The sequence below is a fragment of the Heliconius melpomene genome, chromosome 20 (assembly GCF_056956725.1).
Source record: "Heliconius melpomene rosina isolate 202511_hmr_F chromosome 20, ASM5695672v1, whole genome shotgun sequence".
Classification (NCBI taxonomy): Eukaryota; Metazoa; Arthropoda; class Insecta; order Lepidoptera; family Nymphalidae; genus Heliconius; species Heliconius melpomene.
Window position 1 is genome coordinate 13,206,640 of NC_140408.1, and position 19,240 is coordinate 13,225,879.

At 31.8% G+C, this 19,240-nt stretch overlaps 1 protein-coding gene across 6 annotated transcripts in view; it reads left to right on the forward strand.

Moving 5' to 3' along the window:
- The window catches only part of Syt7 (Synaptotagmin 7), a 265,710-nt gene extending 246,534 nt beyond the window's left edge, over window positions 1–19,176 (forward strand). For 3 of the 6 annotated variants that reach the window (XM_085205172.1, XM_085205175.1, XM_085205174.1), the window contains 6 exons: window positions 10,214–10,354; window positions 11,525–11,701; window positions 12,709–12,789; window positions 12,956–13,124; window positions 14,967–15,179; window positions 15,272–19,176. In XM_085205172.1, coding sequence (XP_085061298.1) covers window positions 10,214–10,354; window positions 11,525–11,701; window positions 12,709–12,789; window positions 12,956–13,124; window positions 14,967–15,179; window positions 15,272–15,372 — 882 coding nt within the window. In that variant the 3' untranslated portion in view covers window positions 15,373–19,176. Of the gene's footprint in view, window positions 1–5,840; window positions 5,983–10,213; window positions 10,355–11,524; window positions 11,702–12,708; window positions 12,790–12,955; window positions 13,125–14,966; window positions 15,180–15,271 lie in introns of those variants that run through there. The other 3 variants (XM_085205176.1, XM_085205177.1, XM_085205173.1) reach the window with 3 other exon arrangements.
- The last annotated feature ends 64 nt before the right edge of the window (window positions 19,177–19,240 follow it).

Sequence of the window (19,240 nt, forward strand, 5' to 3'; positions counted from 1 at the left end):
CGCCAGTCAGCCTACAATCCCTCTAGAATTCGGTAGAGTGGAGATCGGGATTGTCTTAATGGGAACAGAGTGTCGTAATAGTAGATTACCAGATTCCCTCTCCTTGCTATATACGTGATGAGTCATGAAACTAAATATATCAGACATATATAGATTTATAAACAGATTAAGAAACATAGAGGATAAGAAAAGAAGAAAAAGTGAGTTTTCCATTTTGCGACTTAAAGTACACGCAAGCAAAGTTGCAAGCAACTACTTGTATAACAACAATATATTTATTAAATAGATTACTACCTTTTACAGTAAGGTAGGGAAGTAACTTTATACATTATATAATTGATTGAATTTGACATTTGACCTTAGTTAACTCGTTAGAAAGGACCTCTCTGATGGGACGTTTCCGTTTGACCTTGTATAGAAACCAAATGCCAAAATTATACGAGATTGTCATTTATCAACAAGCTAAGATTAATTATACATTTTAGGTTCATAGCTTCACGCTTTTTCCTGCTTAACAAGAAAGGCAACGCGAACCCAGTGTTAAGGCGCTCGAAAGCCCACTTTTTGCCGAATCAAGGTTCGAGGCACGAGGCATTGCGTGTTGAAAGGCAGAATTCAACACGCAATGCCTCGTGCCCCGGAGAAAAAATGCCCCGGTTTTCCTCGACACCAGAGTGAAGAAATTAAAATACAAAAATATTTAATTACCTCGAGTTGGAATAGAATCCACAACCCGTCGTGGTAACAGTCACACTCTTGTGTTCTTTTTTTTCTTTGATACTATAAAGAAATATTTATACCAGCTATATTTTTTGTGACCGCCTCTCTAAACAAACCCTTAGGGTCGTTTCCTTCATTTATACGTTATCGACGCATTTTGAATTATTTATCGTGGCCCTTTCTAAATCAATTGAGGATTGAGAGATATAAGGAAAATATAGCTGGTTGCGAGATTAGTAGTTTTAGTGAGGGGTTTCACTTTTTACTGCATGAAAATTGAAAATTGCGAAGGGAAAAAGTATCTGACTTTAAATGACAAGGCTGTCGAATCGATTTCCCTTTGGAGAATTGGCATTATACGAGTATTATAAATTACTTTTAATATATGACTCAAAAATCTATATTTATATATATTTTGGTTCCAAATAAAAATATATTTAATTGAGAATCTTACATTAGGGTTCACGGTTCTGTCAAGTCTGGGAAAATATATTTACATAACAATATTTTCGCGAATCGAATCCATTACCATCGCGTATACAATCATTGGAAATCCATTGTGTCACAATCATGTCTGTCACTCAATCATGTAATATGAAAGGAAACAAAAGCCTCCAACTTTTACCATTACAAAGCGAAAACCAGGTCAAGCGCGAGCAGAGGGCCACGTGAAGAGTCCTGCATATTTTTCCACGCATTTATAATAGCACTTGAGGCCATTGTGGCGTAGTGGCACAACTGCTTGTAAACTTAACGGACTTGGGTTCAATTCGAAAAATGAAGTTTCACTAGGTTCCCTCTACCTAACCCGATAAATAAAGCATACAAGATGAAGCGTGAACCTGAAAACAATGTATCCCTTTGCCTTAATAACATCGTATGTTTTAATATATCTAATCTTTGTACAAAAAGATGACTGACATGATTTTAATAATGAAACCGCCATTGTTGACAATTTCGGGCGACGGAACCCTAAAAATTAAAAATTACTCATGCGTCGAAAACGACCGCCCTGAATTAATCATGCCTTTGACTTAAAAGCTTTTACATTTGCCCTTTTTAATTTTCCTAAAATTTTTCTTTAAAGATATACATCCAAAGCGGCGCAGTGGTCGTCTTAATCGTGAATACCTAACCGTAGTTGTTGGTTCTAATTTTATAAAGTGTAGCGATCCTATTATATGACTTTTTTCCCGCATATAGCAAAGTAGGCACAGGGATCATATACCTATATATGTATATATAATAAATATTTTAAATATCAGCCTATCTTTGTGTAGAATTCAATCAGAATTCAAATTGAAATCATCCCACGACGGCGCCAGCTCTAATCGAATTTATATATAATTTGTATGGCGCCACATTATTTAATATACTTAATAGTATTTATTGGGTTATTTTATTTAGCTTCTTGCTGTATCACATATATAACAGAGAAGGAGGAACCTGTGGTTAAGATACTCCGCCCCCCCACACAAAATTTTTGAAGCACTGCGTGTTGAGTGGCGGACCTCAACACCGTGGTTTGCCTTGGTACTGGAGCAAAGAAATGAAAATATTAATAAACAACATTTCACTCCCCCGAATGGCAATCGAACCTACCACCGTCGCGTCTACAGTCACACCCTTCTGCGTCACACTCTTTAGCTTCATAATATTAGTATAGATTAGACTGATTTAAATCGCTTATTCGAGCTGAAGATCGAGCTCAGTTCCATGCCATTGGAGAGGCCTATGTCCAGCAGTAGACGAGGACAGGCTGATGATGATGATGATGATGATGATGATGAAATCACTTATTGTATAAATCGCGAATAAATCACAAAACACGGCGACAATACGATGTATACAAATATTAGTCCACTGAGTAAAATTTAATTAACACGAGCCAATGTAAATATTTATATTTGAAACAAAGTTCATAATAACTTTTGACGTTTAGAATCTACGAAGCCGATTTTAGAATTTAAGTAGTAAGGCGATGTCACATAGGGGAATAAATTAATTTTATACAAAGTGCTTACTTTACCAGTTGCCTTACCAGTGCCTCCACGACTGTTGTGGAAGCACTGGTAAGGTAGCAAGGCGCGGCGTTGACTTCCGTCACTCAACACACAATACCTCGAGAATTAGACTTAAAGTTGGGAATGTAGGTCTTAATAGGAACGGCTTGTGTAAGACAAGGTTCTACTTCAACTAGGTTCCCAAATTAGAAAATTTGGCGGAAAGCGGGGAACGAAATTTCTTAACATTAGGTTCATTCTGCCTAAGTCACAACCCTGCTATACGGAAAGAAACGAGAACCTATAAATTTTTAAATGTAAATTGAAACATTATTTTGAGTTAAATCGAACCCAAAACCATCGTTTATACAATTAAGTAATTTCAACAATGACAAAATTAATGTTATATTACCAGCAAAATACTTAATTGGAATAACGAAATTCGTAACTAACAAATTCAAGGTATTCATGAGTAGACCTAGGTAACCTAAGTCTTTGCCACCACAAACTTTTGCTTAATTACGTTTGACCTTTATTCACTGTGTAATATATATGAGGTTAACAAAAGTGGTATAAGTAGTAAATGTTAGTTTTTTTTTTCAATTATTGGCTTCAATGCTGTATCCCACATATAGCAGGGTAAGCAGAGGGAACCTAATGCTCTATTCATTGCGAGTAAAGTAGTGGAACTCAACGCCGCCCTTTTTTATACAAGAGCGAGGAAATGAAAATAATTTCAATATAATCGCCGTCGTGGCCCAGCGTCGCGGTAGCTAACTCAAACCGCTATGGCTGTAGGGTCATTTTATTATTGAAGCAATTAATATTTTCATTTTCTCGCTTTGATAAGAAGACAAGGCGTAGCGTTGAGTTCTGCTTTTTTATTTTTATATTGATTTGAAACGATCTAGATACAGCTTGAAGCTGAAAAGTTTTAGTTATACCCCTTTTTATTTTCACCTGCGTCCTTTAACTTTTACGACTACAGAAGCTCGTTAGAATTAACAGGGCTTTTATTCTAAATAGCTTCACATTTGATGTGGTACGGGGTGGAAGAAAAGGTTGTATTACTCAGGAATAATTGGTTCAAACGCCGAAACGATTAAATTTGCAAATTATTGTAATATTTTTTTATGAATATGTTGTAATTGTGTAATGTTAACAATTTTCCCCCATAGGAGGATTTGAACACGCAATCTTAGTGTTAACAGTGAGACGTTGTGCCACTGCACGATGATGGGCCATTTTTTTTTTATTTATGTTTTAGTTCGTTTCTTCGTTACTTTAATAACAAAATTTCTTTCAAGTTATCAACCATAAAAAATAGTTTTACATTATTTCCTTTGCAAAATAACTACAAGCAAAAAAAAACATTAACAATATAGAGAAAACATACAAATTTGATATCCCTATGAAGAGATTCCTTAAATATTTTAATTTTTTTTTTACTTAGGTAAAAAAAAAAATTAAAATATTTAACTACTACTACTACTATTGAGTAACACTAGTGTTAGGATACTTTGTTCCTCACGCATCCCCCAATTTACGAGACATTAAGTGTTGAGTGGCAGAACTCAACGCCGTGCTTTGTCCACCATAGCGATAAAATAAATATAGTTCATTCCTTTAAGCTGGAATCCAAAACCCACAAGCGTTGAAGCGTTTATAAACAGACACAGTTTTCTTTTTTTTTTTTTCAAAATTATACAAATATAAAGAAAATATAAAAATCTGTAACTTAATGTAGCTCTATAGAAACATTTCTTGAATATTTTTGACAATTTATTCAATTGTTCGAAGGTTGCGCCTGGGGAAAAATTTTAAGTACATTTTACTATATAACGAGCTGCCGTCGTTAGAAATAAATTGTTTATTTCCCAGCGGATTAAATACCGAGGCCGAGGCCATTGTGCATAGCGACACAGTCTGACTGTAAACATGACGGTTGCAGGTTCAATTCCCTCTTTGGGGGATGAATTATTTCATTTTTCTCACCTGGTAAAAACAAAAAAGGCTCTGTGGCGTTGATATCTGGCAATTAACATGATGGAAAAATGGAGCGGTGCGTGAGGAACGGAATTTCCGGAATTCTGAAACCCACACATGTCATGCGGAAACTTATAGCTATATAAATTATAAACTTATAGCTTACAGCAGGCCGTCATGGCGCAGTGGCATATGCGAAAGTAACTTATGTGGGTTCGATTTCTACTCACAGAGTTCTGGCACTCGTCACGCAATTCATCAGAAAATGTGGAACGGAGTATCTTTACTAGGTTCCCTCTGCCTACCCTGCTATAAGCAGAACACCTTGTGAAGTTGAAAAAAAAGACGTCATAAGCTGAAGCTAGTATACTAATTCCACTTATATTTATATTGATAGTTCGTTAGAATATGAGTTATTCTATTATTCTTAATATATATTATTTTTATCATATAATCTCCAAATAACAATCTTGGAATAAAAGTTGGAACTTGCTAAACATTATTTACTATTGAATTATTATCTAAGTAATAGGAACAAGTAGAATAAGAATTCGATTTTATTACATCTTTAGATCGATTGTTGTGGGTTCGATCCACACTCGTGGGAATGAGCTTTTTATATTATCACGATCTGGTAATTGAAATCGTGTTATTGAAGAGCCTAGAGGCTTTGCGTGTTAAGTGGCGGAACTTAACGCCGGGCTTTGCCTGGTTACCTGAGAGAGACAATGATGGAGTAATGGAATATAACCTTGCTCAATAAATGGACTATCCAACACTAAAAAATAAAAAAAAACTATTATTATACTCGAACCAGTAGTTCCAGAAATCAACTTAATAATATTAAATCTTAATTTATAAAATTGTTCCATACCCCGTTTTCTGTCAATTTAAAGGCATTACTTGAGAGCCTATTAAGTGGGATTCTCACTTAATAGGACTCAAATAGAATTGAACCAACCACCATCACTTTTAAAGAATCTCTCATCTCAGCCACAATTGCGTTATATTTATTTATAGCATATACTTATAAACATATTATATGAATCCACATGTTAAAATAAATAAGAAAATTATAGAATCACGACAAAATGACGAACAAACATAATACTTATAATAAACAAAAAGCATTCAGATATTTTTTATCAGTCGCCTGCGTCTTATCATAGTGATAAGTGAGTGATAAGTGATAAGAAACGAGTGAAGTGAACCAACTCTGCTATCACATTTAAACTTTGAGAACTTTTTTTCCATGCTATCTCCTTCAAAAATGGTAGGTAGAAGAGGTTGTATATGAAAAAAATAGAACAAAATAACTTATATTATAAGTTATTATATAAATAGTAGCTTTTTCTTTAAATGCCAAAGAAATTAGCGCTTAATGCTTGCTTAGATACAATGCTTCATAAAAAAACCAATATAAAACTGGTTTACTGAAGTGATTTTGATGAGAATCACCGTTTGGGATAGATTTAGTAAAGGCACTATACACCTAATAGCAACTTGATAAATAAAATTTTCAATATTTTTTTTAAAATAATGGAATATAAATTATAAATATTGAATAAAACATTTTTTTTTCTTTATTATAAATTTAAAAAAATAAATATATTTATGGATTTTATAGTTTTAAGGATTTACTGGAAAAATGTGTGACATCACTATGAATTTTATTTTAAGATTTTTATTAAATATCTAAAATAATTTTAAATAGAACACGATTATAAACACTATTATAGAAATAGCACAAAGCACAACGATAATAATTTTTTTTTTTAGAAACACGTGCACTTCTTCATAGTTTTTTCAGTCGATGAATTATTTTAAATAATAAACGTAACAATATATTTTATAAATAGCTTGTAGTAAAGGGTAAATGTAAATATATGTGTTTATGACACAAAAACGGTAGCCCCATTGAAGGTTAAGTAATCGAAAGCAACGCTAAATCGTATAAGCCTTATCGTATAAACATATATATACATATATATATCATTCGCTACTCCATTAAACTCGATCTCCAGATTTTTGAATCCAACGGTCATCATCTCACTCAGCTTGAGGACATCCTACCGAGGATGCCGCTTGGTTTGCGAATGGTTTCCACCTCACTTCACCTAATTCTTGAGTCAATGTCGACAGTTTTGGGTTTTTTGCCAGATTATCTCCTTTTTAGTTAGATCCTTCATAGGTACTCCAGGCATGGCCTTTTCAAAAGCTACTTACTCCCCATAGCACGTTCATTCTTGGCTACATTCATCATAACATTTAAAGACATTTATCTTAAGCCTTTTTGAAATTCTTTATCTTCAGCCTTTTCCATATTAGTGACTTCCACTTAGAAGTTTTTTATTATCTAACTACATAATTAGCTAAAAATGACTTCTAGACATATTCCTGAAGAACTTCGAGAGGTACTCCGTTAAATGCAATCGGTTCCAATTTGACGTATTCGTTATACCTAATCTTGATTTTATTCAAGTTGATCCCAAGACCGATACGAGCAGAGCATACATCCAAGCTGCTGAATTCCGCTTTCATCTGTAATAACATGTCATTTGCAGATAAAATTAAGTTCGCGAGGTATATTGAACATATCCAATACTTTAGTGAACAATTTGGGGGAAATTACTTCCCCTCGTCTCACTCCTCAATGTAATTCCTCCCTTCCTTGGATGGTCATAGTTTCCGCGTTTTAAAGACATCCCAACACCTTGATAATGATGTCACCAATAGACTTAGTATAGACCAGACTTAAGCGGTGTTTCCTATAGTCTACAAACGAAAGGTAGTATGTGTCGTCTGTATTATTATACCTTATCGTCTCTGTACTCTTTAGTCTTCTATATTAGTAGCCAAACTGTATGAATGAAATCTATGGTATCACATCTTCCACGAAGACTGACATGTTCAGGGGGTTGGAACTCTTCAAGTTTACACTCAAGACGATTCATAATTTTTCTGGTAAGCAACTTAAGGATTTGGTCATGCACATGGAGCAAGAGCCATTGGAATTCTCCCGACACATTCATAAAATGTTATTGGACCCATATACAAAAATGAACTCACAACCTAAAGTTAATGTTGTGTTATATAGAAAATACAAAACTATTGAACTATTTTTGATCCGATCAAAGTTTAATAAACACTCAAGATATTGTTTCTGAAACATAATTGGATGCTTCAATATTTGTACTATGAAATTGGTTAAAGTAATTTCCTAAGGTTACCGTGGTGGGTGTATGAAGATGTATATTATAATAGGATTTTTGTTTTTTATTATTAAATATTTTTGTATGGAAATGTATATACAAATAAATTGTCGTATGTTCGAATACTAGACGATTTTTTTCACGCTATATCCAGTATAGTTAATTTCTGAGTGGGAATCGAACCCACAGCCGTCGCGTTTATAATCGCACGCTTGTGCCCCTGTGCTACAAGTACTATGTTTCTGATCTTAAATATTTGCTCTAAAATTGGAATTTAATGTATGTATTATACTATTTTTTATTCCATTACTTCATATTTCTTCCTCCCTAAAGGATTTTTATTTTCTCTTAAAAATATGGATAAATTTACTATTTCATAATTACCAGACACTACAAAAACCACGTAGGTTTATGTTTTTTTTTGGCTTCAAACTGTATCCCGCACGTCGCAGGATAGGCAGAGTGAACCTGGGAACTTATTATTAAGACGGGATATGATATATATGATACATGGATATATGTGCGGGATACAGCGTAAAGCTAAAAACAATAAAAATGGGTTAAAGTATTTTGATACAACTATCGAAGTTATTCACTCAGAATATCTGTTAAATTGTAACTTACTTAACGTTTAAACTTTCGAAAGCTCTAATTTAAGTTAAAGCGATTTAAAATATAAGTTTCTATTTTATTTTGAAATATGTTATTTGATCTGCAAAGTTAGTTTAACTAAAGACCACTGGTTTTAGAAAAAAAAAAGACATACTCGTATGTCTTTTTAAATATTTAAAATTCATAACAACATGTCTTTTCATTTTATTACGAGGCCAGTCGTGGCGCAGGGGCAGGGGGACTGTAAATGCGACAGATTGTAGGTTCAATTTAAACTTAAGGAAATATTTAATATTTTCCTTTCTTCGTTTTGGTAACGAGGCAAAACGCGGCGTTGAGCACCGCCACTCAATATGTAATATCTCAAAAATTCGTCGGAAGGTGAGAAACGGAAACGTGGAGGGAGAATGGAGTGTCGTAACTCTAAGTCGTAGGGACTTAGAGTTACCCTGCTAACTACGGTATGCAGCGTAAAGATTAAGAAATAATTTCCGAAATTACATTATTAGTAAATATATATGTATATTTACGAAAATACAACAATATCGTTAAATTAGTTGTTATAGTATGTACATATATAGACATTTTTAAATATACTATACCTTATTAGTAAAGTAGATAGTAAAGGCTTACTTTTAGCTGTATCCTTAAAGATCACAAAAACCCTAAATTTCACTGATAAAATAAATTATTCCCATTTTTTTTTTGCCAAAAGTAGCTTAATTTAAATAACATTTAGACTTTTTAATATGATTATAACTGTAATATAATGTTATTACTATGATTATAATAATTTAACTATAAGTAACAAGTGCAGGTAAGTTTTGTTATTAAAAATACTTAAATCGATACATATATAAAATAATCGATAAAACAAGAATATTTTAAATTTAATTGATATTTTGTAATGTTTATTGGTTATTATAAATAAACGTGAGAAGCCAAAGTCGGTTTAATGATTTTCAAAACAATCTATCGATATAAGTATTTTGTTTAATATATATTTTTTTATGTTTACAATATAATAATCACATACTATACAACACAACAGTCAATAGTCAATAGATTTTTAGATATACAGCTTTACCATATTATAAAGAAGGGTTTGTTTATTAAAAGACACATTATTGAAATACGATTTTACCAATGCGTACGGAAATGGGTTTTCACTGAAATATTTACCAATTCATCTAAATAATCAATTGCATGTATGTTTAATTGGTAAATTTACAGATATTTACCAATAGCAAGATTTTTTAAAGATTTTATTATTAATATAGACGATTTAAATCATTCAATTTCTCAAATCATAACAATATTCATTACATTACTGCAATATCCTAAAAACGGAGTGTGTTACATTTACACATTTTTACTTTTAATTCTAATGAAAGATATTTTTTTATTAAAACAATTTTCCTAGAATACTTACATCATTGAATTAATATTTGGTAAGTTTATAAATATTTAAATTATTAAATTTTTGTAGATACAAGAAAATCTCATTTCAGATACTCGTCAAATAAACTAACAATAACTTTCCTGTCAATAATAAAACGTAACATAGAATTGCCAATAACGTGTCTTTTATATTTTAGCTGACACTTTTCGAAGTGTCAGTCTCATTTAACTGACACTTTCCAAAGTGTCAGTTAAATCCCACACCGGTCTAACTCACAGATGGCGTTTCTCCAGAACCGTTCGATATCGTTGGTGGATATGTACATCGATAACTCGGAGCCGTCCGAGAACGTCGGGCAAATACATTTCTCTTTGGAGTACGATTTCCAGAATACTACACTGATTTTGAGGATCATACAGGTAAGTGTGACTTATACCCTCAGACAGTCGTAGCCCAGTGGAACAGCATGTGATTGTAAGCGCGATGGTTGTGGGATCGGTTCCTATTCTGCGTTCATCTGCGTTCTAGTAACAAAACATATTACTGTTCCCCCCTACACACAACGTCTCAAATATTAGGTGGTGCATGAGAAACAAAGTGTCTTAGCACTAGGTTTCTTCTTAACACTCGCTTAGATGTCACCTCAGTTCTAATTAAAAATTCATAAAAATAATTAAAAGATAAAAAATAATATTTTCTTATGTTATTAATTGTGTATGTACATAATAATATTAATTAAATACAGTAATTAGATAAAAAAGGGTACATACCAAATATCTGTAGTGGTAGAGTATTTATAAAAAAAGGGCTGGATTTACTCGGTTTGCCCTACTATATACAGTATAGGACCTGAATCATCATAATGTTGTTATTTTCATGACATTATTTGATCTCTAATACGTCAATGATTTCCTCTAATTTTGAACGTAAACAGACGTTATCCACGTGTAAAATGTTCTTAATATGTAAAATGTTCATACAAATATCACATGTCCTTTTCACATTGAATACGTAAATTTGCTTTGTTTTTCGTGTTTAAATGATTATTTTGAAGCCTCGATAGAACTTTAAGGCCGAATTTAAGGTAAACGCGAAGTGGGTTCTATTCCCAGTCAGGGGAATGAAACATTATTTATTGATATTTTCTTTCTTTGCTCTGGGTAAGAAGGCATGGTAAAAAATCTAAATTCGGCGGAAAGTCCACTTTCCGTTCCACTCGTTCTCTCCAGAACAACGTGTCTTAACACTACGTTCCCTCTGCCTATCATTCTATAGGCGGGATACAGCGTGAAGATGAAAAATAATAGCTTTTACTTGCGACTTTGCTCGCGCATTCAAATTAAAATAACTATAAAATATGCATTTTACATGACAGGATATAATTCCCAGAAACAACTCTGATCCCTGGTACAAGTTAGGTTTTTCAAAAAAAATTGTGTAATGGTAAATCATTATATACAATGACTTAAAAGAAATAGAAAGATGTTTCAAATGAGACCTCCTTAATAAATATTTCACATTTACCCTAAAACTTACCCCACCACTTACCCTAACATTTACTTATCTATTAACAATATTTTCCCTACCAGGGCAAAGAACTACCAGCAAAGGATTTAAGTGGCACTTCCGACCCCTACGTAAGGGTAACACTGCTACCAGATAAGAAACACCGTCTTGAAACTAAAATAAAACGCCGCACTTTGAATCCAAGGTGGAATGAGACATTCTATTTCGAAGGTTTCCCCATACAAAAACTACAAAGTCGGGTAAGTTTTTTTATGTTATTTAGAATAACAAGAGACCGCCGTGCCACTCATTTACATATCGTGTGATCGCGAGGGTCATGGGTTCGATCCTAATCGAGGGAATTAATTTATTTTCCCGCTCTGATAAGAACACAAAATGCTAGAATTCGGCGGAAAGTCAAGAACGGAGTGTCTTGACACTACGGTCACTCTGCCTACCCTGCTACATGTAGGATATAGCGTAAAACTGAAAAAAAAAGTATTTTAATTAAATTTTTCAGTAGATATTTAAGTCTTATTACAAACAAATTCATTAATTTAGATAATGTAATAAAATTTTACTGGTGTTTGTACGTGAGTGTTTTACTTGAGATGTTATTTGATGATGATTATTATTATTATTTTATACAAATAAATAAAATCAATTACGTTTAAAGCCTTAAAGGTCAATTATATTAGGGTGGTAAAAGTTATATATATTCCCTTAAAGGTTAGCAAATTATTATTAACTTCTATTCAATTCTAGATATAGTTATAGTTAGATTATTTACGTTTTAAATAAACTAGTATCTAACATTCATATAGAGATCCTTTTGGTTAGAGTGTAGTTTATGGCAACTGACTATTTATCTATAATATTAAAATAAGTCAAAGCTGGTGAAGCTGCGTTTTGGTAACTAGTATTAAATATATTTTAAAAAAGCCAGTTGTGGCGCAGGGGCACAAACCGTGAATGTCAAAACTGACTGGTTATGTGTTCGATGGTCTCTACTCGAGGAGATGAAATATTTATTTAAATTTATATTTCCATTTCTTTGCTCTGGTGTCGAGGCAAAGCGTGGCGTTGAGTTCTGCCACTCAACACGCAATGCCTCCAGAATTTAGCAAAAAGTGCAGAACGGAGTGTCTTAACACTAGGTTCCCTCTGCCTACCCTGCTGTGTGCGGGATTCAGCGTGGAACTGATTTAAAATAGACTTAAGTCAAAATCAAAATGTATACAGACTGAATGAAAATCTCTAATTCCAGGTACTACATTTGCACGTGTTCGACTATGATCGTTTCTCACGAGATGACTCCATCGGTGAAGTCTTCTTGCCCTTATGCCAAGTAAGTATTATACATTTGTGGAAACTCGTTGTTTCAAGCACTTTGTAGCACTCCGTAGTCATGGATAGACAGTCTACGGCTTAAGAATTTCATTAAAAATTAACCGATTCTGTAAAAAGTAGAATAATATTAAATAGAATTAAAACCAAAAATTTTAACATTTCAGGTTGATTTAAGCGAGAAACCCTCATTCTGGAAAGCACTGAAACCACCAGCCAAGGATAAATGCGGAGAGCTGCTCACATCACTCTGCTATCACCCAAGCAATAGTGTCTTGACTCTTACTTTGTTGAAAGCTAGGAATTTGAAGGCAAAAGATATTAATGGAAAATCAGGTATGTATTTTTTTAACTTCGCGTTGTATCCCACAAATAAGGGGAGATAAGGGAAACCTACAGAAAATCTTATCACCAAAACGAGGAAATAAGAATAATTTATTGCTCCAAATGGAAATTGAACTTACAATCGTCACGTTTACAATCATATTCAAAATATATTAATATTTTGACATCATATACTTCTAACATATAAGTTGAATGTTTTTAAAACACACTTTCATAAGTTAAATAAAAGATCAGAAAATTTAAAAGGCTGGTACAGTAAATTTTCATTTACTGTGTCATAATGGAGAATAACTGTAGTTACATTTGCGGAGTGTCCATTTAGTTGTAATATAACTTTTGTTATTCATGAAGTAATTGTAAAATAATCTATTTTTTTATTATAATTATATGTTAAAGCAATTTTATGTGTTTTAAAACTAGTTTTACCTTTCGGCTTCGTCCGCCTGGCCAAGAGGAATTATCAAAATGTTGTGTATATTACATGACACATTCTTAGTACTTGAGTTCGATTAACGTAGTTTAATATAGCCAATAAATTTATTTAATTCAAACCAGTAGCTCCTGAGATCAAACAAGCATACAGTTTTATAATATTAGTATGTATAGATAACAGCGTCTCTCGCACGTAGGCAGGTAGGCAAAGAGAATTTAGTGATAAGACACTCCACTTTATATCTTTGTGGACTGTGGTTTAGTCAGTGTATTCTCAATCTAAAAAAATTGTACGTAGGATCTAATCTGTATCTCCTTAAGACAATTATGCCTTTAATATTTTAATAGCAAAGACACCTTAAATACAAAGGATATAGAATATAATGAAATAGTTAACTATTTATTTTAAATTTATTTATTTTTTTATTTAAAATTAAAAACTACTATGACATTATCACTAGGTTCTCACCAATTACCCCGTTATAAGTAGAAATTGATGAAACTGGAATATGGTATGGAGTATGTGCATTAGCTAATTATTATAAGATATATTTATTTCTGGCTTCACGCACATAGCCGAGTGGTAATCAAATCCACAACCTTCACACTTACGCGTCATAACGACTTCTGTATCTCTATTTTAAATTAAAAACAAACCCCATTTTAATTCCTTTTGATCGCAAAAAAATTATGCCTAACTCCCATAAATCAAGGCCATCTGAAACCGACACCAATTAAGCATTTCATTTGGAACTCGATCGTTTGGCTGACGTTATCACATTAATGACTGTTTGGGGAATTATAAAGTATTAGTAATAAATTTCTATTTTTTTATCTCTTGTAATTACTAAAAAGAGCAATCAAAAAACCAAATTAATGATGTTTTAAATATCTATAATAAAGGGGGGCAATCTCAGAAATAATACGTTTTACTAACTGTAAAAAAATTATGTAGCGGGATTTGAACTTAGGCCTCTTATTAGCATATCTATGGGAAGATTTTAACAAATTTCCGCTACACAAATTAAATAATAATAATTATCTAGTAATTATTGAATGTTAAAATATACTCGAAGACAGTGAAAAAACATGAAATAACTTAATAATGTTAATATGCTAAGCTATTAACAGTCCACAAATAACTTCCAAGAAAAAGGAGAAATGAATTTTAAAACAGATGTATTTTTTGGGGATTGCCTAAAAACGCGATATTGGGCAGGATGGTGCGAAATATTACTGTAATTCCTCTGGTGCGATATATCGTTTAATTCAGTCAACATATAGGGTCATAAAAAATATTAGAAAGTAGAAGTAGTATATATTTTAAATAAAGTACCGAAGAAAAATTGTATTTAGTATGTTTTCTTGTAAAAATAAACAGCTTTCTAAATAAAATTACAGATCCCTACGTAAAAGTCTGGCTTCAATTCGGCGACAAACGTATAGAGAAACGCAAAACGGCGGTCTTCAAATGCACTCTAAACCCAGTGTTCAACGATTCCTTCTCGTTCAACGTACCCTGGGAGAAGATTAGGGAGTGCTCCCTGGATGTCCAGGTCATGGACTTCGATAATATTGGAAGAAACGAGCTGATTGGAAGAATACTATTGGCTGGTGAGTTAGAAATTGCAGTCCTAATGGATATTACATAGGTTTATTAAAAAAATATAACCGCAGAAAAATAATCAATTTACCTATATTTTCAGGTAAAAATGGTTCCGGAGCAACAGAAACAAAACACTGGCAGGACATGATAACCAAACCACGACAGACCATCGTACAATGGCACCGCCTGAAGCCCGAATAAAATGTTACATGGGGCCTTTTCGACCCATACATATTGGATTTATATTAACGCTATAATTACTTTACTTGTTATATAATTAGAGAGGAAAAAAAATCCATTTCTATGGCTGTTGGGTGATAATTTCGTTTACGTTTCACGCGTGGTGGGTTTCAATCCCAACCTAAGAGGCCTTGCCCAGAAATGGGATGTTATAGCGAAATATTTGTCTTTTTTGTATTTGTATGTATGGGGAGAAATTATAAATATGGCAGTTCTTGGAATTTTTTTAAAGTTATTTAAGTAATATTATATTTATCTGTTTCTTGGCATATTTTGTAAAGCAAGTATATTTATGCAATTTTGGCACATTTGGTGTGTGCAAAATTGCTGTTAAAATATAAAGGTTTCCACTCAACAGTGGATGTGTCTGTATGGAAGTGGAGAATGAAGTGATTTTATTAGAATCTTTCCTACCCTTTGAATAACGAAGATATTTGAAGGAAAACAAATATTTTTGCAATATTATATAAAAAAATATAAAGAAGAGCTGCCATGTCTATAGTTAAGGCCTTTATAAAAAAATCAAAATTGTCATAAGACTGAGCGGTTAAAAAAAAGTTAAAAAAAAAACGACAAACTGAATCTCTTCGTCGGTATCATGGCTTAAAAGATGTCTAATTTTTTTTAATTAATTATTAAAAAAAAAAAACAAATTTTAAATATTGACTTCTTTTATGAAAACTAGATTTTTGAGTTTCTTTAGGATATGTTTCATTTATAAATAAATGATATAATTATATCTTTGGTCGTGATATCGATATCTATCTATGGTCTTAGGCGCTATTTGGAATTGTTCATCTTCTTTCAACTTCTCTGACTTTCAGTATAACACATTCTTCTCTAACTTTCATTGTTATGTACGTTAGAAAGAGATAGAACGATTTTATCTCGTTCGTTATATAGTGTAAAATTTAAAGTCAATGTTTCCCAAAGTTCCGTCTATGTACGATTATTTTTATATATTCTTTTTAATTAGCGCCTGATCATTTTTTATGAAAGAAGCAGAATGGGACAGTTCTTACTACTTGTTTATAATTAATTGCTATTTTTAGTATATTTTTTAAAAAAATATGTAGCAATTCTAATACTTAACCTGGCATTCAAAATGCTTAATGCAATTATTTAGATTTGGTTCAAACGAATATTGTAGATATATTTGGTGCTATTTTATTTATTTTTTGATAATATTATTTTTTATTTCTTTTTTATTTTTAAAAAATTACTTTCATCGATTTTGACGAAATTATCTTATTCTATACTAAACTATAATCATTGACGTTGTACGTGTTGAAAAAATTCAATGTTAAGATTTTTAATAAGTGGTTAGAAATATATTGTAATTAATTGTTAAAATGTAGAAATTATTGAGAAAAGGTCGCATAAAGTCGCACAAAATGAGTAGATCGTTATTAGAATGTTTTTTTTTAGTTTAAACGTTTCAATAATTGCGTAACAGTGTTTTTTTTTAATAGAAAAGAAAAAAAAAACGACGACAACGACAACTGCCAACTGTCAAACGCAAGTGTCAAAATTATAATTTTAAATATTTATAATTTTAAACATTTATACATACGTAGCTCGAATTAGAAGATACATTCTAAATTAAATGTAATTTAATAATATTTAATATTTATAATGTTGCGCAAGTTTAGGAAAGTCTGCCTGTACAAGCGATGATTGTAGGTTCGATGCCCACTTAGGTAAATAATTATATTTAAAATATTGTTTGTTACCCTTTTAAATACATTGTTTTTAAAAATAGGCAGAAAGTGGCGAACGGAGTGTTACACTAGGTTCTCTCCGTGTACCCTGCTATATGCAGTTGAAGCGTGAACATAAGGCAACAATGAAAAAACGTTTAATTTCTATATATATAATATATAAATGTTAGTTTTTATTAGATATTGTTTATAAATGATAGTATATACGCTTGTTAAAAATGTTACGAAGCTTTTCAGTGATGTCGATTTCTTAGTTTCGGTGTTGATCCATACAAATAATATTGTATACATTTGTAACGGTTTTATAGAAAAAATGTAGTTTTATACACGTTTTGGTCTACACGATGATAAAGAAAAAACATCTTATACATATATAATATTCACGTGTAATCCAGGACTATGTAGATTGTTGTTTTAGACATTAGACAGGTTATATATAATATACCCTAGATGCAAACGCAGTATCCACTAATACCCCCTGACCGAGCTTCTAAACCCGATTTTAGGAAATTGCCAACAAAAATTAAAGTAGTTTGTTAAGATAGACGTAGCAGAGTTGTTGATACCGATAGTAGAGGCGAGGTAGTGAAGTATATACCAATATAGTGATGTAACTCTTGTACCAGTGTCGATAATTAAAACAGTGTTAGTATGAAATAGATAACTTAGGAGAGAATCCATAATGTCCTGTGCTCTATATCTAATCATCATAGACCTAAAATGCTATATTTTTTACTCTCGAGTTTTTGAATGCGAGTGTAGTTTAATAAGAATGTGTCGGGATGGGCTTCTTTCATTATTTTTGCTATGCATTTTGATGTTTTTTTTTTTTCAATCTATGTGCGCAATGCTTACTAGAAATAAGCATAGACACAGTTTGGACTACTTGATTTGTTCAAATAGAATAACCTCGTTAGTTCAGATCGAGCAGTCCTCTTTGAGTCACGGTAAGTCACTTCATTATTTGAAGCATATCTTCGGTAGTAGAAAATAAAAAAAAGTTAATGATAAGTATATAAAAAAGGTCAATATGAGAGGAATTATTCTATAAATGTATATAAAATAGTAATATTTTATTCGTCACGCAAGAATTTCAAGCAAAGTACCTGCTATTTTTTTACTCTTAACGTTTTTTCGATTTCAAACCACTTCCGGACTCTACCTCTTTATATTATTTTGATAACTTACTTCATTTTTACTAACTTCACGTTTCTTTTACTTATTTTCTCCATACATTCCTAGTTGTTATAATGTACAATATAGTGACATATCATTTTTTTACTTTCCATAAAGTAGCACTAATGATTGTGTCAATGGAATACAATTATACAGCCGTACCCAACTGACAATTCAAATTTTAAAAACTTATTTCAATTTTATCTATACTAAACAATTTAAAAAATAATTATAACATTTTAAAATTATCTGTACAAATCATTCCATTGACACATTCAAATATATTTTCATGATGAAATATTGTAAAAGATTGATATTTTTCACAAAAATAATAAAATTGTAATAAAACTTTTTTTTTTCATTTTGAACTACTTAACTGTCAAATCTACAGATAAAATAAGAAATAAATATTTTCGCGGGCTTTCCAGTCGGCCATTTTGAATGCTTGATGACAGCTCAATTGTAACAGTTTTGATGCAAATCACAAATATTATTAGGGGAATTGTGATTTAAAGTATGTATAGTTGATTTATAGTAGTAAATATTTAAAAGGAGAAAAAAAAATAATATATAATATCATGTAACTAATATAAGTAAGTGTTTAGAAAATAGTGATGTTAAAATTGTATTTATGAACTGTTAAAGTAATTGGCTTGGCGGTAGCATTATAGAAGTTTTGTCGTTACATAAATACATACAAACGTACATACATACATATATACATTAATATATCGATTATTTTCAGTTCTTATATACATACATACATTTAGCTGTGTCTTTGTACGTATTTAAAATGTTGAGAATTACTGTATTTATTATTATACTTGTGAGATTCATTATTCCCGAATAAATTATTGAGTTCAACAAAGACTTTTTTATTTTGTCTTTGTTTGTTACTTTATTTTTGATTATCCGGATATTGTGTGTTGGGT